The sequence below is a fragment of the Phoenix dactylifera genome, chromosome 16 (assembly GCF_051530095.1).
Source record: "Phoenix dactylifera cultivar Ajwa chromosome 16, Ajwa_hap1_PhDact_Kaust_v1.1, whole genome shotgun sequence".
Classification (NCBI taxonomy): domain Eukaryota; kingdom Viridiplantae; phylum Streptophyta; class Magnoliopsida; order Arecales; family Arecaceae; genus Phoenix; species Phoenix dactylifera.
The window spans coordinates 352,526-376,173 of NC_143205.1; the positions used below are offsets into that span (position 1 = coordinate 352,526).

At 48.9% G+C, this 23,648-nt stretch overlaps 1 protein-coding gene across 2 annotated transcripts; it reads right to left on the reverse strand.

Moving 5' to 3' along the window:
* Window positions 1-223: 223 nt before the first annotated feature.
* Window positions 224-23,326, reverse strand: LOC103720729 (beta-amylase 8). Of its 2 annotated transcripts, XM_008810570.6 has the most exons (10): window positions 22,703-23,326; window positions 21,553-21,774; window positions 20,901-20,975; window positions 18,774-18,977; window positions 15,285-15,479; window positions 14,527-14,691; window positions 1,967-2,227; window positions 1,238-1,450; window positions 895-1,117; window positions 224-548 (listed from the first exon to the last, which is right to left on the reverse strand). In XM_008810570.6, exons 1-10 carry the CDS (start codon window positions 23,090-23,092, stop codon window positions 520-522), a joined length of 1,977 nt encoding a protein of 658 aa, XP_008808792.2. In that variant the 5' UTR covers window positions 23,093-23,326; the 3' UTR covers window positions 224-519. The 2 variants fall into 2 exon arrangements, with proteins under 2 accessions (XP_008808792.2, XP_088568489.2); XM_088712363.2 differs by lacking the exon at window positions 18,774-18,977 and having other exon boundaries at window positions 22,703-23,190.
* Between the last annotated feature and the right edge of the window lie 322 nt (window positions 23,327-23,648).

Genomic DNA, 23,648 nt, shown 5'->3' on the forward strand with positions numbered 1-23,648 from the left:
TACATCTCTAGCCAATGGCAAGAGACGCACCACATTACTCCGTAGAAACTGGACAATAGGACCTGACACCAACCTCTCTCATGTCTCAAACTAAAGAAATACTGTTCCAGACTTCCAGTCAGCCAAAAAAAAAAAAGTTCATAACACTCAGTAGCATATTTCATATAAAGTGTTTTTTTTCCTGCTCTATTTCTTTAAAAAAAATCCCAAGGAACAGGGAAAAGAAAATTTAAATTTCCTTTTGGTAGTATAGATTAGTAAATTGAAGGTACAGAATTCCATGGTTAAGCATCCTCAAAGATAAGGATCAATCATGACAGAATATTTGGCCGGTAAAGTGGGGAACACAATCAAGCATCAATAAATACTTGGGTTGCTTAAACTACAAGGTTCTCAGGCCAACCAACCAATATTAAGGATCGCACATCTACAGGTGCTGTCAGCTGTCACTGTATTGGCAGTTATGTTTCCTTCCATCTCCTTTAACTGTGGATAGTCTGAAATATTGCAGCATGGCAATTAAGTTTGGACATCACTAGTAACTTCCCCTGCGGATTAATTGCTCAAGTAAGATTCTAACTAATGAAAGGTAATTTCACACACATCGTAAGTGCTGAGAAGAGGAATGCATGCCAAGGTAGGATAACAGAGGTTAATATAATTTGAAGAACAGGAAATCATGAATGCAGAAATGCCCATTGCTAACTAGCAGTTAAAAGTCAATACAAAACCCACCCAAACATAAAGGGCAATATAGGAGATGATAGTAGACTTGGAGCCAAATAATCCTTGCCATTTCTTAACTATTCCCACTGAGAAAACAATGGTGTTTGTCATCACCATCGTTGTTGTAGGGCATTGCTTATAAGACTATATGCAATAGATCATACTTACCATGCATGCATTTGATGAAATTGTCCAGTTCTGAGAAGCACATTTCTCTTTGCATGAACACAGGAGCCAGCTGTTGGTATGTGAAGAAAGAGAGGTGGCGACGGTCGGGATCATTTCTTGGTTTTGCATTTTCTATGATTCTGATATATGTCTCTCTATCGTGACATGGAAGAATGCTCTGAGCAGCTACTGTTACACCACGGTCCCAGGCAGAATTCAGCGCCTAGAAAAGCAAATGCAAATCAAAACCTATTCTAGGTCAGTATCAGAAAAGGACATGTGGATGCAGGAATAATGAAATAACTACAGAGATCAAGGAGGAAAAATAGAAAATTATTGCAACCTGCCAGCTTAAACCTTCTGAGTCAGCCAATGCTTCATCATTTTCATGAGCCAAGGCCTGTGTCCCACAGCAGACAAATTTCATAGTAACAGAATGTTTCTTCAGCATGTCAAAAATCGGAGAATAGCCATCTTGGTTTGTAGGATTATAGAATCCTGCTGTAAGCTCCGCAGCATGGCTGGCAGTCTTGTACCACCAGTATACTGCTGGAATCTGCATTAGTCATATAGTTAAAAAATTATGTTTCAGCAATCAAATTTCACAGAGGTCAGCAAAATATTTATGTCCAATTATATAGAAGAACTTCAAGATATGATACAGAAGATCCTTATCCCTTGGATCCAGGTTAAATACCACTCACATAGCGAATGGTCCCACAAGTGACAAGCATTAACCTATATATTTTGGGTTGGTATTATAACTATTTCTGTCTTAATTTCTATCAATGGAAATATAATCGGCTGATCTCTTTAAAGTTACTATCAAGGTATTAAATGCATATATTGGAGCATTTATCAGCCTACATTAAATGTAGTTACTATTTAATGTGACAAGTAGCTTTTAAACAGAAATCTGTAGAGGAATTACATAGATTGGAAAGCCAAATGCCTACAACTTCAAAATGATCCAGATTATAAGCAATTAAACAAGCTTTAGCAGAAAAAATCCAGTAAAAGTAATGAGAAATTGAGTTATAGTAAAAGGATTACCAAAATAACTTAGGCATACCTTCACAACTATTTGTGTCCCTTCAAATGCAAGGTTTGCAAGCGATAATACTTGATCTGCATGGTCAATTAGGGTTTGTGCATACCAATGAAGGAAAAAACGTCCATAGTAGCTGTCGTAATCACCTCTATCACAGAAGAATCCAGTTTCATGTGGCCTTGAATTATAATGGCCAGCATTATCAGGCCCCCTGGCCCAGAATGTATGTCCACGCAACTTTGCTGCTCGTCGCAGATTCTGCTGCATGTACTTGTCATAGCACTGCCAAAGGTACATATCAATGAGAGGAAAGTAAACATTTTTCCAGCATCTGATTAATACTTACACTTATAATGTAATGGAATGAGATACATTTAAAAAAAACTGGATTCCTTTATTAAATTCCATGAAATATTAAAATCAAAAGTATGCTTTGTCATCTTACTCTTGGTGGTGGTGTCTCATTAAAATTTGAAGAGCCAGACATATCTGATAATACTTAAGGGCTCACCTAACAAGAGATTATATATGTCAAATCATTCAAGGATATATGTCCAATCTAAAAGGTCACTCCACATTTCGTAACAGTGATAACCAAGCGTCGACAAGTACCAATAGAAATTCCAAAACAGAACCAAAAGAGCTTCCTAAAGCTCAAATAAACACTTGTCCAACTTTCAACCAAGAAGTTACAGCTGTTTTATAAGAAGAAATCCAAATGAAAATACAATTCTTCCATGTTATAGTAGTGGCATTGGCCCTTACAATTGTATCACACTCAATCAATGTGTTAAAACAAGAATTTCCTTTTATCTGTTGATTGCATGACTTAGATATGTTGCGGCAGGCATTGGAGAATGCGCTAAGATATCTAGTTGTAGTCTCAGCGGTTTTGGCCTTTTCCCTGGATGGCTAGGATTCACTATAGGATTGAGTTCTCTACCACCAGTAAATATAATCCTAGAGAGCAATGATCTGGTGCTTTAACCTGAGTTAAATATTATGGAAGAAAGTTTGTTACTGTGTATATTGGCTATCTTTTGATCTATTCTAGTTATTTATTTATCTACAAACATTAAATATACTGTTTTGGGAAGAAGTCTTAAACGCAAGGCTATTAGATTGAATTCTGTAATTTAGCTTTGCAAGAGAGTCATGGGTATTTCTTTACACTTGTCATGCATCTGGTAGAAAGTTATGAAAATGAAAATTGTAATTTCTAAGTGTTGCTGGTGGTCCAAACCGAGAACGATTGGCACTGCGGTGTGAACGGGGTTCCGTCTGAGTTGTCTTGGTTGGTGTTGGTTGCGCTCCACCTTCCGCCAAGAAACCTGCAAACAAGCCTTGCACCACCACCAGGGTGGTGATGGCCCTCCGACGGTCAAGTCAGAGGAGATTGGAGGAGGAGGAGAGGTGATAATCGCAAGTAAGAGAGTGCTCTGGGAGATATTGCTCACCCCCCCTTTCTCCCCCCAGCCGCATATATACCTGGCCGGGGGGTCTCTCAGGGGGGTTCGTTATCGTGGGGCACGATGGTGTGGCCACTGACATGGCCGTTACAGGGCGTCGTGGAGCAGCACCGGGTACGGCCACGTCAGGGCATAGTGGGGCTCCGCTTTGTACGGCTGATGCAGGAGATCGTGGAGCAGCATCGGATACAGCCGTTGCAGGGAGTAGTGGAGCAGGAGGCCGCGGCGTGCCTCTGGGGAATAGCCTGTCGTTATCAAGAGATCTCCGACTCGGGGTCGGAGCGCTGGATCAAGGGGCAGCCGACTCGGGGTCGGGCTGCGGAGCCGAGGATATCCGACTCGGGGTCGGATTGCTGGATCAAAGGGCAGCCGACTCGGGGTCGGGCTGCGGAGCCGAGGACGTCCGACTCGGGGTCGGATTGCTGGATCAAAGGGCAGCCGACTCGGGGCCGGGCTGCGGAGCCGAGGACGTCCGACTCGGGGTCGGAGCGCTGGATCAAAGGGCAGCCGACTCGGAGTCGGGCTGCGGAGCCGAGGATGTCCGACTCGGGGTCGGATTGCTGGATCAAAGGGCAGCCGTAGTCTTCCTGGGCGCGCGTGCCAGTCACGTGGGGCATGGCGGCTTATTTCCCCCGTAACAGTAGCCCCCCACTTCCGAGCCTGGAACCAGAAGGGGAACAGGTGAAGGGAGTGATGTTTCAGGATTGCCGCCGTTCCTCGGAGAGGCGCGCGCGCTTCGAGCTCCCCGCCCTTTTTATGGCGTATGGCGGTTATTGCTGACCTGGCAGTCTGAGAATTTCGGCGGACATCCTTCCTTAATGGTGTCGATTCGCCTTTAGGGCGCGAGCGACCCTTCGGCAGCCAGGCGTCCTCTGGCGTCATCGAGGCGTCACTTGCCTTTCCGCCTATTTAATCGGGGGCCTTTCCCCGTCCGTCTTCTTCTTTACAGATATTTTCAAGTTTCCCCTTTGCGCAGCTGTTGCTGCCGTCGGACTGTTCACTTGTTTCTCCTTTGGCGCTCTCGGCTTTGCTGCCCTCGAGAAGCAACTGTTGGAGGCTCAGGAGCAGCTCAAGGTTGCCTCGGGTCTCGAGGGCGAGGTCAAGAAGGCGGATGAGCGGGCCGAGAAGCAGTCCCGGAAGGCTGCCGACTACCGGGAGAGGTGGGAGAAGGCCCAGCGGTCAGCCGACAACGCCCGCAACCGAACCCGGTCTCTTGAAGCTAAGCTGGGCGAATTGGAGTCGGCCTTGGAGAAGTCCCGTGCGAGCGATCAGGAGCTTCATTCGCGCCTGACGGAGGCTGAGGCTGCTCGCATTGCTGCCGAAGCGAAGCACAAGGAGGCTCGGGCTGAGCTGCTGAGGGTCTCCACCGAGGCGGAAGGCCGGATTGTGGCGAAGGTCTTGGAGGCGAAAGCCCAGATTATGGAGCGGGCAGAGGCGGCGCTGGCCGAGAGGAGTGCGGAAATCGGGCGTCAGGCGGTAGAGGCTTATCGCCAGTCCGCCGAGTTCGCTCATGATATGTCGGAGGCAGTACAGACCTATCGTCAGTCCGACGAGTTTGTCCGTGACGCGTCGGACGCGGGGGCCGAAGCCTTTGTCTTAGGCTTCGAGGAGGGCCTGGCAAGGGTGTCGGCTAAGTACCCCGAAGTTGACCTGAGCGAGATCTCCCTTCTCGACTCCTCTCCGGCGCCATTGCCTGTTGGTTCTCCTGCTGCTTCCCTACCTCCTGCGGACGAGCCCGACGTTCCCGACCCGGGAGTTCCTCCAAGCTGACCTCTTGTACCTTTCGTTGTCTTCTTTTTTTTTTGTATACCGGCGTTTTGCCAAATTGTATGGGCCTCGGCCCTGAAACAATGAAAATTAATGCAAGTTGAATGTTTCTTCATCTCGCCTTCGTCCTTCTTTTTCTTGTAACTCTCGGTAGCGTCTTGCTGACTCCTGGCTCCCGAAATTCTTCCGGCGCTAGGCCAGGCATCCGAGGGTTAGGCCTCAGGAAACTCTTCCGGCGCTAAGCCAGGCATCCGAGGGTTGGGCCTCAGGAAATTCTTCCGGCGCTAAGCCAGGCATCCGAGGGTTAGGCCTCAGGAAACTCTTCCGGCGCTAAGCCAGGCATCCGAGGGTTAGGCCTCAGGAAATTCTTCCGGCGCTAAGTCAGGCATCCGAGGGTTAGGCTTCAGGAAACTCTTCCGGCGCTAAGCCAGGCATCCGAGGGTTAGGCCCCAGGAAATTCTTCCGGCGCTAAGCCAGGCATCCGAGGGTTAGGCCTCAGGAAATTCTTCCGGCGCTAAGCCAGGCATCCGAGGGTTAGGCCTCAGGAAATTCTTCCGGCGCTAAGCCAGGCATCCGAGGGTTAGGCCTCAGGAAATTCCACTCGTTGGTCGACCAAGGCTGGCGCATGCCGAGGCAACTGGTCGGGGCTTCAGGCTAGTCTGCTCCCGGGATGGTCATCGGGTTAGCCTGGCATCCGAGGGCCGAGCCTCGGGACCTTCCACTCGTTGGTCGGCCAAGGCTGGCGCAAGCCGAGGCGACCGGTCGGGGCTTCCGGCTAGTCTGCTCCCGGGATGATCATCGGGCTAGCCAGGCATCCGAGGGCCGTCAAGCCTCAGGAAATTCCGCTCGTTGGTCGGCCAAGGCTGGCGCAAGCCGAGGCGACCGGTCGGGGCTTCAGGCTAGTCTGCTCCCGGGATGATCATCGGGTTAGCCTGGCATCCGAGGGTTGTCAAGCCTCAGGGAATTCCGCTCGTTGGTCGGCCAAGGCTGGCGCAAGCCGAGGCGACCGGTCGGGGCTTCAGGCTAGTCTGCTCCCGGGATGGTCATCGGGTTAGCCTGGCATCCGAGGGCCGAGCCTCGGGACCTTCCACTCGTTGGTCGGCCAAGGCTGGCGCAAGCCGAGGCGACCGGTCGGGGCTTCCGGCTAGTCTGCTCCCGGGATGATCATCGGGCTAGCCAGGCATCCGAGGGCCGTCAAGCCTCAGGAAATTCCGCTCGTTGGTCGGCCAAGGCTGGCGCAAGCCGAGGCGACCGGTCGGGGCTTCAGGCTAGTCTGCTCCCGGGATGATCGTCGGGTTAGCCTGGCATCCGAGGGTTGTCAAGCCTCAGGGAATTCCGCTCGTTGGTCGGCCAAGGCTGGCGCAAGCCGAGGCGACCGGTCGGGGCTTCAGGCTAGTCTGCTCCCGGGATGATCGTCGGGTTAGCCTGGCATCCGAGGGCCGAGCCTCGGGACATTCCGCTCGTTGGTCGGCCAAGGCTGGCGCAAGCCGAGGCGACCGGTCGGGGCTTCAGGCTAGTCTGCTCCCGGGATGATCGTCGGATTAGCCTGGCATCCGAGGGTTGTCAAGCCTCAGGAAATTCCACTCGTTGGTCGGCCAAGGCTGGCGCGAGCCGAGGCGACCGGTCGGGGCTTCAGGCTAGTCTGCTCCCGGGATGATCGTCGGGTTAGCCTGGCATCCGAGGGCCGAGCCTCGGGACATTCCGCTCGTTGGTCGGCCAAGGCTGGCGCAAGCCGAGGCGACCGGTCGGGGCTTCCGGCTAGTCTGCTCCCGGGATGATCATCGGGCTAGCCAGGCATCCGAGGGCCGAGCCTCGGGAAATTCCGCTCGCTGGTCGTGCGCTTGTCGCTCGCTGCCCGACGGGGTTTCTCCGTGGCCAGCCGCGATCATGTTTCTCCTTTTCTCTAAGCGTTGCCTGGGGGAACACGAGAAGGGCATTAAACGCTAATTAATGCGTTACCTGGAAAATCGGATCGCCAGCTGCTGCTTGCGAGGAGTGTTAGTTGAGCGGCCGCGATACGCGGGTTCTTCGAGGAGGATACGGCCTGGGCGCGAGCGGAGATATGTGGACCTAGGGGTACATGACACCCGGATTGTCCTGCACAAAGAATGCGGTTTAAGGAGAATGACGCTTAGGAAATCGCGGGGAGATACGCCTCGGGAGCCGGAACGGCTCCGGTTTCAATGCGCCTGCATTTATTGGAGCCACCCGCATCGGAACGACCAGGGGGCCGCAGTTTGGCTATAAATACAGGTGCAGGTACGATGGAGTTTGCCAAGCCGGAGCTGTTCAGGTTGCCATGGATCGCGGACCTCCTCCTTGGCATATGACTGAGAGACTCCTGTTGAAGGAAAGGGGAGGCGCTCCCCTTGCGACTTCAGCCAACTAGCCGTTTCATCTGGGATCAACAAGGAGGGTCTTCCCGGCGGAACTCCGCTCTAGGCGTTTCATCCGGGATCACATCTCCCCTCCTTGAAGTTCAGCCTCCCGATTGAGCTCTGCACCAGACGCTCAGTCCGGGACCGCGCCTCCATATGCTCTTCCCCCTCGAATTCCTTCTCTTTCCTACCACTGGGGAGGATGGGAATATCCTTTGGAGGCGGCGTTCCCCTGGGGGCAGCGGGAGCTTCTTCTGCGGCGGCTCCTCGTCTTTTTGGTGAGGTGCTGGATGGCGCCTCCGGTTAGAAGCACCCACTTCCGGTGGGATTGCAGCTGCTTTGGGTTGAGGGTTTGGGATCCTCGGTCCTCAGCTCCACGGATTCTCCACCTCTTCTTTGCTTTCTTTACTCCCTAATTCCCCTCTGGGAATTCCTTGTAATCACACGAGCACGCCATTGTAACCAGAAATTATTGAAATGAAAAGTGTTGCATCTTTTCAAATTGTCTTTCTGGCCTTGTTGTTCTACTGGTAATACATCCGCAGGTTAGCGGAATTCCAGCCCCTTGGAATTTCTCGGCCATCTAGGGCTTCCAACTGGTAGGAGCCAGGTCGGTTTACCCAACGAACTTTATACGGGCCTTCCCAATTCGGCGCTAGCTTCCCACCTTCCGTAGGTTGAGATGCCTTAGCTCGCCTCAGCACCAGATCTCCAATTCTGAAAAGCTTCGGTCGGACTTTGGAGTTGTAATATCGGGCCACCCTCCGCTGATACATTGCCATCCGAACCTGCGCCATTTCCCTTGCTTCTTCCAAGAGATCCAGGTTCCCTCGGAGTTGCTCCGAGTTGGCCTCGGGTCGGTGTGCGGCTACCCGAGGTGAGGGAAGTCCGAGCTCTACGGGGACAACGGCTTCCGTGCCATAGGTTAGGCTGAAAGGCGTTTCCCCGGTAGGAGTCCGATGCGTGGTCCGATACGCCCAAAGGACATTCTCGAGTTCCTCGACCCAAGCTTGCCCCGTCCGTCCGATCCGCGCTTTGATACATTGGAGGATTGTCCGATTTGTGACCTCGGCCTCGCCGTTGGTTTGGGGATGCGACACGGACGTGAACCGATGTTCGATCCCGAACTCCTCGCAGAAGTCTCGGAAATGCTTGTTATCAAACTGTCGACCGTTATCCGAGATGAGGACCCGAGGTACCCCAAATCGGACAATGATGTTCTTCTTTACGAACTTCCGGACTTGCGCCTCCGTGATGGTGGCCAGTGGCTCTGCCTCCACCCACTTGGTGAAGTAGTCGATGGCGACAATCAAAAATTTCCGCTGGGCCGAAGCGATGGGGAATGGTCCGAGGATATCCATTCCCCACTGTGCAAAGGGCCAGGGGGCGGTGATTGGCGCCAAGGGAACAGAGGGGACTCTCTGGATGTTGGCGTGGCGCTGGCAGGCGTCGCATTTCCGTACGTGATCCTTTGAGTCTTCCAATAAGGTCGGCCAATAGTAGCCTTGCCTCATGATCTTATGTGCCAGGGACCTAGCCCCCAGGTGCGATCCGCAGATGCCTTCGTGGACTTCGCTGAGGGCGTAAGCCGCTTCCGAAGGGCGGAGGCACCTTAAAAGGGGGGCGGTGAACGAGGTCCGATACAGCCTCCCTTCGTAGAGTACGTAGTGGGCGGACTTCATAACAAGTCGCCGAGCTTGATCTTCATCTTCGGGGAGGATCCCTTCGGCGAGGTAAGCTACAAGCGGGTCCATCCAAGATGGTTCCGGATCAATTGCCATTACCGCTTCAGCCTCGCCGATGCTCGGGGCATCTAGGGTCTCCAGGTATATCGCCCTTGACAAGTTGTGTGCCTCAGCGCCCACCAAGCGGGACAACCTGTCGGCCCTAGCATTTTCGCTCCTTGGGACCTGCTGAATGTCAATACTGCCGAAGTCGGGAATGAGTGCTTGCACCTTCCGGACGTAGCTCTGCATGGTCGGGCTCCGTGCCTCGAACTCCCCTCGAACCTGCCCGACCACCAGCTGGGAGTCGGTGAAGACCTTCAGACGCCGGATGCCGAGCTCCTTGGCGAGTTTGAGTCCCGTGACTAGGGCCTCGTACTCCGCCTCATTGTTGGTCACTGAAAATCCGAACCTCAAGGCATACTCGGCTATCACTCCATCGGGATTGGTAAGGACCAACCCAGCCCCTCCACCTTCAGGGTTCGACGACCCGTCAATGTGGAGCGTCCAGATCGGGAGATCGAGGCTGGGTGTTTCCGGCGGCCTAGGTTCCGCCTCCTGCACAGTGCACTCAGCGAGAAAGTCCGCGAGCACCTGGGCCTTGATGGCGGGCCGGGGCTGGTAGCGGATGTCGAACTCACCAAGTTCTACTGCCCACTTCACCAGCCGTCCCGCATTCTCAGGATTGCTGAGGATCTGCCGCAGTGGTTGATCGGTCAAAAGGGTGACAGAATGAGCCTGGAAATAGGGGCGAAGCCTCCTGGTCGCAGTCAGCAGCGCGAAGGCGATCTTTTCAGCCTTCGTGTACCGCGTCTCGGCATCCCGGAGGACTCGGCTGGTGTAGTACACGGGCTTCTGAAGTTTTGCCTCTTCCCGAACCAGTACTGCGCTGACTGCGGTTGGGGAGACCGCCAGGTAAAGGTAGAGCATCTCCCCCTCTTGCGGCTTGGACAGCAGGGGAGGAGACGCCATGTACTCCTTGAGCTGGTCGAACGCCACTTGACATTCAGCCGTCCAGAGGAAGTCTTTCGGGCGCTTCAACACCTTGAAGAACGGTTGGCAGCGTTCGGCCGATTTTGCCACAAATCGTCCGAGCGCGGCGACCCTTCCAGCGAGCTCCTGAACCTCCTTCACTTTGGTCGGAGGGGACATATCTTGGATGGCCTTGATTTTGTCCGGGTTGGCCTCGATCCCCCGCTGGTTGACAATGAAGCCGAGGAACCTCCCGGCCGAAGCACCAAAGGCGCACTTCGCTGGGTTTAGCTTCATACGAAACTTCCGCAAGGTGGCGAAGGTCTCCTCCAGATCCGCAATGTGCTGATCCGCATGGCGGCTCTTTACCAGCATATCGTCCACGTACACCTCCATGTTCCGGCCGATCTGCTCCTTGAAGATTTTATTGACGAGGCGCTGGTAAGTAGCGCCAGCGTTCTTCAGACCGAAGGGCATTACCTTGTAACAGTACAGCCCCCTGTCTGTTATGAAGGCCGTTTTCTCCTCGTCCTGTGGAGCCATCATTATTTGGTTGTAGCCGGAGAAGGCGTCCATGAAAGACAGCAGCTGATATCCGGAAGTCGCGTCGACCAGTTGGTCTATTCGCGGAAGCGGAAAGCTATCCTTGGGGCACGCCTTGTTCAGGTCGGTGTAGTCGACGCACATCCTCCACTTCCCGCTCGCCTTCCGGACAAGTACGACGTTTGCCAGCCACTCGGGGTAGCTCACTTCCCTTATGAAACCTGCCTCCAAGAGTTTGTCTACCTCCTGGTCGACCACCCGGATCCGATCCGGGGCACAGTGTCTCTTCTTTTGCTTTACTGGTCGGTGGGTCGGGTCGACGTTGAGGGCGTGAGAAATGACCTCCGGGCCGATCCCAGGTACATCGGCCGACCAGGCAAACACATCAGCATTGGCTCGGAGGAATTCCACTAACCGGAGCCGAGCTTCCAAGTCGAGGTTGGCACCGACCCGGACCGTGCGGTCCGGGCGGCCTTCTTCGAGGGGAACTTCGATTACGCCCTCGGCCGGCTCCCCGTGCCGCAAGGCCACTTCGTCTCTGGCGTCAAGGGACTCGACGCTTAGGGCCTCCATGGGCTTCTTCCCTTTGAGAGTTGCTAGGAGACACTGCCGTGCGGTTGGTTGGTCACCTCGGACCTCTCCAATCCCGACCGCCGTGGGGAACCGCATGAGCAAATGGTAGGTAGAAACCACCGCGCGAAGGGCGTTCAGTCCGGGTCGTCCGAGGATAGCGTTGTAGGCCGAGGGGACACGGACGACCAAGAACCCGAGTCGCACCGTGGCTTCTGCGGGTGCAACGCCCGCAGTCACAGGCAGCTCAATGACACCTTCGGCCGAGATAGCGTCTCCAGTGAATCCTATGAGGGGGGTGGATGTTTTGTGCAACAATTGTCGGGACAAGCTCATCTTTTGGAAGGCCTCGTAATACAAAATATCAGCTGAGCTTCCACTATCCACAAGAACACGCCTTACATCATAGTTCGCCATAGTGAGAGAGATCACCATGGCGTCATCGTGGGGAGTCTGAACCCCCTTTACATCTTCATCACGAAAAGCGATTACATTTCCGACCCGCTGCCTCTTCGCGACGGCCACTCCTGATGCTTCCGCCGAGCCCCCTGCGTTCCTCACGGGCCGAGAGCAGCCCCCAGTGATGGTGTGGATCACTCCCGCAACGGGTCGATTCTGCTCCCGAGGCTCCTGAGGGGCCGGGTCGGCCGGACGCGGGTCTGCCGGGGGACGTCGGTCGTTTACATATCGACCGAGACGCCCTCGGCGAATGAGAGCCTCGATCTCGTCCCGAAGCTGGAAGCAGTCTTCGGTATCGTGGCCGTGGTCTCGGTGGTACTCACAGTACGCCCGTGAAGGCCTCCTCCCAGGGATCTTCTTCATCTGCCTCGGGACCGGGAGGTCCTCCCGCCCCTTGACCTCCATGAGGATCTGGGCCCGGGGGGCCAGGAGTGGGGTGTACCGGTTGAAGCGTCGGTGCGGAGAACGAGGGCGTGTGGCGCCGTGGTTCCTTGCTGGTGACGGGCTTCTGCGCCGGCGTTGAGGCGTCGGGCTCCTCCTCTGGGGTGCCTCTTTTCGCCTTTTCTTCCCGGGCTTTAGAGGGGCCTCGGCGGCCTCCTTGTTCCGGTGGGAGGCTGCCTCCTCGGCGTCTGCATACTGGTTTGCCCGAGATAACAGCTCCGGGAAGCTCCGCGGCAGGCGTTTGTCCAGGGAGAAGGTGAGTCTGCCCTTCCGGAAGCCACGCTTCAGGGCTGAGAGAGCCACTTCCTGGCTCAGGTTCCGGACCTCCAGTGTAGCCTTGTTGAAGCGGGTGAGATAATCCAGCAGGCTTTCTCCCTCGTTTTGCCGGACATCAAAGAGGGAGTCGGAGACCAGTCGCCGCCTGCTACTGACGGCGAAATGGCTGATGAAGAAGCGGGTGAACTGGTCGAAGGACTGGATGGAGTTAGCCTCCAGGCCGGCGAACCATGCCCTTGCCGGGCAACGGAGGGTCGCCGGGAAGGCCTTGCAGAGGAGCGGATCCGATGCTCCATGGAGGAGCATAAGAGTCCTGAAACTCTCCACGTGGTCCCGCGGGTCCGCCGCCCCGTCGTAGGGTTCGATCGCCGGCATTTTGAACCCCGGCGGGTTCGGGGTCCGCAGGATCCTCGAGGCAAGCGCCGGCTGGGAGGAGATCTCCAAGTCAGCGAAGGGATCTTTGGAGTGGCCCTTCAGGACCTGGAGTTGTCTGTGGAGATCGTCCACCCGCCGGTCCAGGGAGCGCGACCGGTGGGTGGGGGACAAGGAGCAGCGCGAGGGGGACCGACTGGAGTGCGGGCCCCTCGAGGACTGGGGTGTCTGAGAACGCGCCCGGGTCCGCCTCTCGTACCCCGCACAGCTCCGATGAGAAGGTCCTGGCAGAATGGACCGCACTCGAGAATCCTCCTCGCGCCGGCGCTCCTCTCCATGGGAGAGGAAGGAGCGCGGGTTGTGAGGAAGAGGCGAGTGCTCGGGGGGCAGCGGCTCCTGAGCCCGTTGCGGCACCCGAGAGATCACACCCTGCAGATTCTGCACTGCCTCCGCGAGGGTGCGAACCTGCTGGGCTAGCTGGTCGAACTGAGCAGCTTCGACCGTCTGAATGGGAGAAGGGGCGGTGGAATGCTGCTGAGAGTGCGTTGGGGACGCAGCAGCCTCTCGGCCGGAGGCGCGAGAGGCTCCGCGACCGGAAGCATTGGAAGCTCCACGACCACCTCGCCGTGCCATTACGATCGTTCTAAGATTCGGCCCTCCTTCTAGCGCCAACTGTTGCTGGTGGTCCAAACCGAGAACGATTGGCACTGCGGTGTGAACGGGGTTCCGTCTGAGTTGTCTTGGTTGGTGTTGGTTGCGCTCCACCTTCCGCCAAGAAACCTGCAAACAAGCCTTGCACCACCACCAGGGTGGTGATGGCCCTCCGACGGTCAAGTCAGAGGAGATTGGAGGAGGAGGAGAGGTGATAATCGCAAGTAAGAGAGTGCTCTGGGAGATATTGCTCACCCCCCCTTTCTCCCCCCAGCCGCATATATACCTGGCCGGGGGGTCTCTCAGGGGGGTTCGTTATCGTGGGGCACGATGGTGTGGCCACTGACATGGCCGTTACAGGGCGTCGTGGAGCAGCACCGGGTACGGCCACGTCAGGGCATAGTGGGGCTCCGCTTTGTACGGCTGATGCAGGAGATCGTGGAGCAGCATCGGATACAGCCGTTGCAGGGAGTAGTGGAGCAGGAGGCCGCGGCGTGCCTCTGGGGAATAGCCTGTCGTTATCAAGAGATCTCCGACTCGGGGTCGGAGCGCTGGATCAAGGGGCAGTCGACTCGGGGTCGGGCTGCGGAGCCGAGGATATCCGACTCGGGGTCGGATTGCTGGATCAAAGGGCAGCCGACTCGGGGTCGGGCTGCGGAGCCGAGGACGTCCGACTCGGGGTCGGATTGCTGGATCAAAGGGCAGCCGACTCGGGGCCGGGCTGCGGAGCCGAGGACGTCCGACTCGGGGTCGGAGCGCTGGATCAAAGGGCAGCCGACTCGGGGTCGGGCTGCGGAGCCGAGGATGTCCGACTCGGGGTCGGATTGCTGGATCAAAGGGCAGCCGTAGTCTTCCTGGGCGCGCGTGCCGGTCACGTGGGGCATGGCGGCTTATTTCCCCCGTAACACTAAGCAAACATATAGATGGGAAATAGTACAGGTTAACCTCAAAACAGATACCTGAAACTCACCGATACCAGGGTACCTCCATCCCATTCTTTCTGGATGTGATGGGTATTTCAACTCCCCTGAAGTACCTAGTCCAATTTCAACAGCAGTAATGAGACCCTCTTCAAATAAGTTATTGAATTCCATACGGAAGCTTCTCATGAAGTCAAAGCAAACCTGCATAGAATAGATTCAAATAAGTACCATTTGAAAACTCAAAATCTGTTCAAACTATCTACACCAAACAATGCCATAATATGTTTATAAGAAGTGAAAATAATGTGCTATAAAGAAATTGTTCAGGTTCCAAAAAAAGCTTCCAAATATAATAACTGCAAAAAATCTCTCTGATGGCTTCTTCTAAGGCTCCTAGTAACATTAAGGAAAAGTAAAAAAATGAGAGTCCATGCATAAAGCAGGTTTTGGTAGCAAATAGAAATGCAGACAGAAGACAACCCCAGATGTACATAATAAATGCAAATGACATGCATACAATATAATAAGTGCAAACCTATCTATGATGGCTTCTTATAAGGCTCCAAGGAACATTAAAGAAAATTCAAAAAAATCCATGCGTAAAGCAAGTTTGTGATCGGAAATAAAAATGCAGAGAGAAGAATAACATGCATCTACTCCTTTTTCATTTTTTTAATTAATCAGTTCAAGTTTTCTCTTTTCTTAGATCAAATTTTGTTCAAGAAAAAGAAAAACTAATATAATGTAGAGGAGTAGATTTATCAGAAGAAAGTATGCTAATAGTAATCAAATACCTCAATGCCAGTTCTTCCTCTTAATATGCGTTCCTTGTCAATACCCCAAGAAAGACATTCTGTGTTTCTCCTCCCTTCACGATCTGTGAAAAATATATCCTGATTATCTTTTCCAATCTCTAGAACCCACTTCGGAAGGGAAATTAATATTTCACCAGATCCATTTCCTCCACACTCATGAAATGCCATTACAACCTTCAAAAGTTTGTAAAAAGTTACAAGCAATTTAAGGATATCCAGCAAATGTCATCTATGCTTTTTAGATGAAAAGTTAAAAATTATTCTATTTATAAAGCATCAAAGTAGAGAAAAATCCATTTAACAGTAAGAATGCGTTTGTGCCCGATAGCTATTGCTTAAATGTATGCTCACTTACATCAATCTGCTTTGAATATTATGGAGTACGGACTAATAGAAAGTATTTTTTTTTCTCAAGCGTCAATTTTTTCTAAAGACATTTATTTCTTAGAACAGACCAATAGGATTTTCATCCTGAAAACACTATCAGTCAGATGGGAATGATAGAATAACAGGTTTTGAAACATGTTAGCAGTTCTCTTTTCTGAGATGGGAAGAAAAAAAATGTGCCAGCAGTTATCAGTATTCATTCAAATAAAGGTCCGCATTCTTGCTATTTTTTCCACAGTGGACTAGAGATGTAGCATACAGACTAATGTCCATATGCTTATGTACTATAAGGACAAGGTTTATGAACAAATATACTAAAAGCACTTTAGTCATGTTGTATACAGAATTTTAAAAAAAGGCATGTGCAACACATCCAAATGCATTGAAGGAGGCAAAGGAGGGGGCAGGGGATCATTTTTACTAATCTTTTCACCAAGTATCAACTCAATCAGTTTTCCTATTGACAAATGTAATAAAGTACACCTGGTTTGACATCATGGTTGCTTCCATTATTGAATTTCTGAAAATAATTTCGAGTCCAAAGCTTACCTTCTTCCTTCCTTCCCCTACTCACAAATGAACATGTCCAATCTCCATTCTGTTGTCTAACACTCTGGAGTCTGTTCCTGATCTTAATCTGTCATATAAGTCAAGGATGCCTCATTTTTATCTTCACTGAAGTTTGCCAAGTGTAACATAATAATCCCTTTTTTACCTGCATAACTTTCAGTGACTAATCCATAGCAGCATGATTTATAAATTTGAAATCCTTCTAGTAAACGTCAACCTCATTTGTTACTACTACGTTGTCTAAGCATCTAATTTTCATCTAAATTGATTTGAATTTGGTTTCTTCAATCTATCAACAGTAAACTGTTCATGAAAACAAAATTCTATATTTTTCTTCCAATTTTAATTTTTCTACAATTTCATTTAGTTTGGCTTCTTGATTACGCAGTTGCTATAGTCCAAAGACTCTTTAAGTGGGCTGACTTACCACTCCATTGCAACTTGCAAGATATAGATTTCTCATGAGGAACATGGCATTGGTAATAGAAGCACAGTCTCATGGCAGTTATTGACTCCTTTAAGTCCAAGATATTCAAAAAAAAATTCTGTATACAACTTTCCTCATCTTTCTGTTTCCCCTCCAAGAAGTTGGCTTTACTATTTTAAAGCACTAGCATAGACCACCTTAAATCCACAAAATTACTTCTCTCTTTCCACTTTCAACTATTAAATTCTTCAAGGGTGACTACAGAAAATGTTTCAGTTCCACCTTCTTTTTCCAAATTCATGTGCCATAAAAAAGCTAAATCAGACACTATCTAGCTGCATGTTCACTGAAGACCCCAAATATGCCATGTATTGAAGGAATGTATCCTGCTCTTGGGACAGTACTCGCTTCAATCTAGGCCATTCTAAGCCTAAAACTTTTAGAATATCATACACACACACACCCCAAATATGCCATGGATTATGTGCGTGCGCGTATGTGTATGCGTGTGCGTGCGTGTATGTGTATGTGTATGTATATATATGTATATATATATATATATACACATACGTATGTGCATAAGCATATGCATATGGATATATGGGTATATGGATATTGATATTTATATGGATATCTGTACATATGTGTGTGTGTGTGTGTGTGTCTATCTTCGACAGTTGAACATAGCTTTTACTGTCACACCATTTTTATTGACAAATGCAAATCTTCTCTAAATGTTGTTATTACTAGTATATCATTTATTATTTCAAAAGGTTTTCTTTTAATATTCTAATTTTAGGGTTAAATGTTGCCTTGATTTTCTTCCTGCATTTGGATCCTTCCTGACCAAGTTGGTCTCGACCATTTATTACATTTCCCGACTAGATCCTCTTTCCACAAATTTCATCCATTATGTTAACCTAAAGGTATTCCAGTAAGCTGATAAAAGTAGGTCTTTCTCCTAACAGCCACACTTTTCCTGCAATCATTAAATCTTCACCTCTATACTTCATTTGGCTTGACATTATTCCTTTAGTCCAATGTGTTAACCTAGAAATCTTTCAATAAGTTATGAGATGTGGGTGTTTGTCCTCGCAGCCACTTTTTATCTTTTTCGCAACTTTCAAACCTTTACCTCTATACTTCCAAGAGAGATTTCTTGATGTTCTTCATCTACTATATATGATGTGTGAGAGAATAAGTCACAGAGGAGGAACCTCCTATCTTCCAGTCACAGACTTGCAGTACTGAAGTTCAAGTTCACATGTCATATATTCCTCCTCCACTTCTCCCTCCAAATAAATAATACTAATAGTAATAATAACAATAATAATAATAATAACAGAAGAGCCTTCTTCTTTTAAACATTTACAAAAATCAAACGTTCTTCCTACATTTAAATGATGGATATGCAAACCAATCATCAATTCTTATTTTAGATTTTATTTTTACATGCCAATTATCCTGGAGAGAAAATAAGAGACTCAGTCACCTCATCTTATAAGAATTTATTTATCCACATTAACTATAATGATTAAGACATAATAACCTATACTGAAAATAATGTGGATTTACATAAATTCAAATAGTGAGACATGCCCCAGCCAACACTAAAAGAAGTGGTCCAAAATGTTATATTAAACTTAAAAAAAGGGAGAATATTATAACCAATCTGTTGTCAAGATGAAATTTAGTAAACCAATGAATGTGACTCTAGCGTATCACAGCACAAAACATGCAAATCAAGGTCCAAAATTTTCAATGGTAGAAGCAGGGTTTAATATTTCATTATTGGCAACACAGAACCATGATTGTTCTTTAAAATCTATTTATGCAAGGCAGAGCTCCAATCATCTAACATCATAGATTACTGATGTATAATTTTATCTAAAACTTTTCAATTTTGGTACTTCTCAATTTTGGTGCCAAAAAAAGGACTTTTGGTGATGGCATTAAGGGATAAACATATAATAGTGCAAGTAGTAACAAACATTTTAGCTGAAGTGCTGATGAAAAGCATAAAATACGAAAGGAAATCCTGCATACATGTGTCATATATCATAATAAGCATTTTGAAGCCTGACCTGCAACTTCAGGTTAAACTCTCGAATGATATTAAACAGGTCACCATAACCAGACCATTCGTATTTTTGTGGACTCCAGCCTTCCACAATTCCCCACCAACAATCTACAACCACTCCATCAACATTTAAAGACTTCAGATGCCTTAGTTCTTGTCGTGTAGCTTCTGGGTCCACCAGTTGGCAGTAACTGTTGATAATGCTAGTCTACAACAGTTGCAACCAAGAATTCATTAAATGGAATCTAGATATGGCAACCAAATTTAATATTTTGTCCTGGAAGTAAATTGGCACTAGTGCAGCTTATCAAGAGGAGGAAAAAGGATGAAAAAGGAATGACAAGAAATCATGGGGTTCAAGAAGTATTTCTATTCATAATTTATTTGTGCCAAAATGGAGATAAAAGCATATACTTTGTAACACAAAGAGCACTCTTATGGCATGCAAGGGATCTCTCTTCCACATATTCTTCTTAGGAAGCTTTTCAATTTCAAATTTTGTTCTTGCTGCTTGTGCAGGAAAGACGGACAACTTAGGGATACAAGGAGACAACTAGTAGTTTCATCCAATCCTCCATTGCAGTGAGTGAATTATAGCAACATTCATAGATTTACTGCCATAGGTGATGTACAAACAATCTATATTTCTATGTATTTTCCCAAATGTTATTATTCAAGTATATCGCTGATGATTGAGAGTTTGCTGTTACTCTGTTAAGTCTTGCTTGAGTTGAATCAGATTAGTATCAAAGAAAGTTTCCTGCCACTTTTTTTTTTCATGAGGCTCAAACTGCAAGCTGGAGATCATCAATAAAGACAAAATTTCTACCAGGCAAGAGGGTTATAATCTTCCTTAAAAGCAGGTACCTTTTAAGATGATTATCACAAGCTTAGGAACAGATTGATCGAGACTCAAAAAGATCCATACAAGATTTGGTTTTAATGCCTATAGGTCAAACGTTGCTGGACCATCATTTAAGCTATCATTAGTATGGTCAATAGTTATATCCTAACCGGACAACCATTTAACCTATCATGCAACCTAGCATTTGGTGCTAATAGTTTTTAACTCAGGAATAACATTTTCCTTAACATTCTTATCTATTCTTTTTTTTTTTTTTACCTCCATTGATATATAATTTCCTCTTTCTTTTTGCAAAACTTACCACTGGAGCTACATCACAATGACTTGGAAATTTCATGAAGCAATGCTGAGTTTTTGGAGTTGAATATTCCAGCCATGGAGAGGCTAAAGCCACGACTCACATGAAAGCATGTGTTCAACAAGAGGAGAATGGTGCAATCAAGGTCCGCCGTACCGGTACCGGTCGGCGTACCGGTGGCCGGCCGGACCGGTACGGTACCGGTCCGGTCCGGTACGTACCGGCCGGTACCGGTCCGGTCCGGTACGTACCGGCCGGTACGCGGTGGTTTCAAAAACCACAGCGCGCGGCGCTGTGGTTCTATAAAAAAAAAATCGTACGGGCTCCGAACCGGCCGGTTCGGATAAAAAACCGGGAATACCGGTTTTTTATCCGTTCCGGTACCGGTCTAGGACCGGACCGGTACGTACCGGCCCGTACCGGCCGGTACGGGCTGGTACGGCATTCCATGGGTGCAATAAATAGAGAGAGAGAGAGAGAGAGAGATGGCAATTTGAATTTGAGAACTATTGAGGATTGAAATTTCAATGCGAATGCAAACACAATGTACAAATAAGGTGTTAAGACATGCTACTTATCTACCTTCCCTGAGAGGATTTTTGACCTTATAGGTTCTTTCTGCCTACTTGTGCAAGAACAGCTATACAAACTACAGTTCAGAAGAGTCCATGCTGGAGCAATCCAATCCCTCCGCTAGTGTGAACAATATGACGATATTAGGTCTAACTTTGTTCAACTGTGTATGTTATTCAAAGTAATGGAGTTTTGTGTGATTTGCCTTTTACAACATGGTCTACATCAGTTGCATGTGCAATCTTGAATAATGAAAGTTTGGGAGATTAAAATCTAATGAGAACAGCATGACAAGAAAGAAAGAATAGATGGATGGAATAAATAGTCAATTTAATGGCATTTCATTGTTGCAAAAGGAGGGGGGTAATCAAAAAAGGATAGTGGTTGCTACTTACAGGAAGCATCACATAAACTGGAATATATGGAGTTCCAACAAAATCACCATCATGCTCTGCAGGGTCTCGCATCAACTGAAGTTTAACCATCAACAAACAATAGTAAAATATGTTAGAATGTAAAACAGATTCTAGGTCAGGTATCTGCACACAGCAAAGGCCAATGGCACAAGGACAGCAGTTTTACTCCCAATGGATAGCAGTAGTTTCTAACAACAAATTAGCATAATAAACAAAAATCTTCTTGTTGACATAAGGTGGATTTATTCCCAGAACCTAATTGCTGGCATGTTCAAGTCTCCAACATGATAAAGTAAGTTGTTCTGCAGGCTCTCTCATAGCCTGCATACTTGGGACACGGCCTGCTTTTTTGATGTTAATATTGTTAACATCGAGGTGCTCAAGCAATTCAAACTTTCTTTTGACCAGGTATCTATATGTGCAATATTTTTTATTATATAATATGCAATTAGGTACCTGACTGTTATAAAGCTAGAAATTTGCTTGTACATGGCGTACATAAATTCTGCATATCAGCTGATTATTTAAATACTAAGATAGAATGTATAACTGCTGCATATGTTTGTGAAATCTTCCGGCTATTGTTGCCCTATGAATATCAGTCAAGATGCAAAATTTCACACTCTTTTACCTGATCAACTTCCATGCGTTCTGGTGAGTTGTTTGGGCTGGCATTTATATATTTCTCACTTTTTGAAGATCCTTCTGCAACAACTGAATCTAGAGATGCCGGGGATAAATTCTCATCAATCCGGAGAAGAGATGCCTGAGAGTCTAATGTTGCTTTTATGGAACTGTTCTTCAAAGAAATGGTGGAGAGGGGGCTTTCAATTGACCTAACAGGAAATGGTGCCTGCATGCAGATAATTCACCCAGTAACTACCATGCTTGCAGAAGATGAAGCGACACACCTAACTGAGGTTTATATTTTTCCCAAAATTTCATTAAAAAATCATTATAGACCCTGTCTTTTTTGCTGTTTAACTACATAATCCAGCCCAAGGAGTCATCAAAAATAACATTGTTTGACCTAATCAATCGAATGCTAAAAAATTCTTTTACGATTCAAAAATCACTCTATGAATAACATTTTTGAGGCAATGCCCAACAAGTCCCATAGGGTATTGTCCATAATTTTAACAACTAACATGCAAGTTGTTCTAGCCCAAGTAACTTCTGCAGCTGTCCAACTACAAATCACTGCATAACTTGGAAGTAATGCGGCCATGGAAGATTCACCATCAGTCTCCATTAAATGATTGTCCGACCATGCTGTTTGCATGATCCCACCAGCTTCGACAAGCGACCAGCTAACTATCTGCGAGGAGCTGTTTGACTGCAAACGTTTTATTGCAGGAATTTTTTTTTTCTATAAGTACAAAGACGGTTCAGGCGAAACAGAAGCAGAGTACATTCGTTTTACGACTAGTTCAGACGAAACAGAACGAAGGAATATCGACCCTTCCTTTGGAAACCCAGCAATGGCAACATCAACCTAGTCATAGAATTCTTCTCGATGCCCCACCAGTTTTACAGAGGAAGCCTAGCAGACCCATCACGATACATTCCACATCTAGATTAAGTAGAAGAAGGGGAGGGGGAAAAAAAAAACAAACCAACCGAACTCCGGGGTTTTGTCAAGAAAAAGAGTGAGATAGCAAAAATCAACCAACCATAGCGAAAGCCCCCATCTTCACGACACAGAAAGACATGGAGCGGAAGTAGTATTGGACAGAAAGAGCGAGAGAAGGAAAGGGGGGAAAGAGTGGAGTCGAGCATACCAGTGGAGTAGGGGGCGGAGGCGGTGGCTGAGGGGGCGGGGCCGCGACGGCGACCGGGGAGGGGCGGTAGGTGGTGCCGTCGGGATCGACGGTCCAGCCGGCCTCGCGGGCGAGGGCGGCGAGGACGTCGTTCATGTCGGCGCGGGCGGGGAGGAGGAAGTGGCCGTACTGGCGGAGGCCGGCGAGCATGCGGCTGGTGATGGACCGCCGGTGCCGCTCCCGGAGCTTCGTCCGCTCCTTCTCCTTCTCCCGCTCCTTCCGACACTTCCCCGACCCACCCGCCGCCGCCGCCGCCGCGAACCCCCGAGGGCGGCGCTGGGGGTGCTGGTCGGAGCTGTGGTCGCTGTGCTGCCGCTGCTGCTGCTGCTCCAGGTCCTGCTTCACGTTCATCGCTCGCCCCTCCCAAATCCCACCTCTAAGCCCTCCTCTTTTCTCTCTCCACCGTCCCTCTCGCTCTGGTTATTATTGGTGGGAGGGTTTTCTTTTCCTTTCCTTTTTTTTTTTCTTTTTTATCTTGGGGGGGGGGGCACTTTCACATAGCAGTTCTTACTGGACTTCCATCCCATCAGAAGAATGCTCAAGCCCACTTTCACATAGCAGTTCTTACTGGACTTCCATCCCATCAGAAGAATGCTCGATGCGGATAGAAATAGCTATATATTGGGCACCTCGATCGATTTTACTCATATTCTCATGTCCAAACAACAGCCGAAGCCACATTTTCTGTTTTGATTGTTTGTTTAGAACAGAAAAGGGGAGGGGTTTTTTTTTTTTTTTCGGTGAAAGTATGCCCCGTTTGCTTCCTATATTTTCGAGCGAAGGGCGTTTTGGTTGCCGGACAAAGGATTGGCAATTGGGGATTGGGGAGAATTAATTAATTAGAAACTACGGAGTAGTGAGTACATACATATGGGCGGTAGAGTTAGAAAGAATGGTAAAGATGGAT

Coding starts and splice junctions, on each gene's coding strand:
- LOC103720729 (XM_008810570.6), bottom strand. CDS start 23,092: ATGAACGTGAAGCAGGACCTGGAGCAGCAGCAGCAGCGGCAGCACAGC. Junction 14,692..15,284: donor GAGGAAGAACTGGCATTGAG/GTATTTGATTAC, acceptor TATTCTATGCAG/GTTTGCTTTGACTTCATGAG. Junction 1,451..1,966: donor GGACACAAATAGTTGTGAAG/GTATGCCTAAGT, acceptor TGACTAATGCAG/ATTCCAGCAGTATACTGGTG.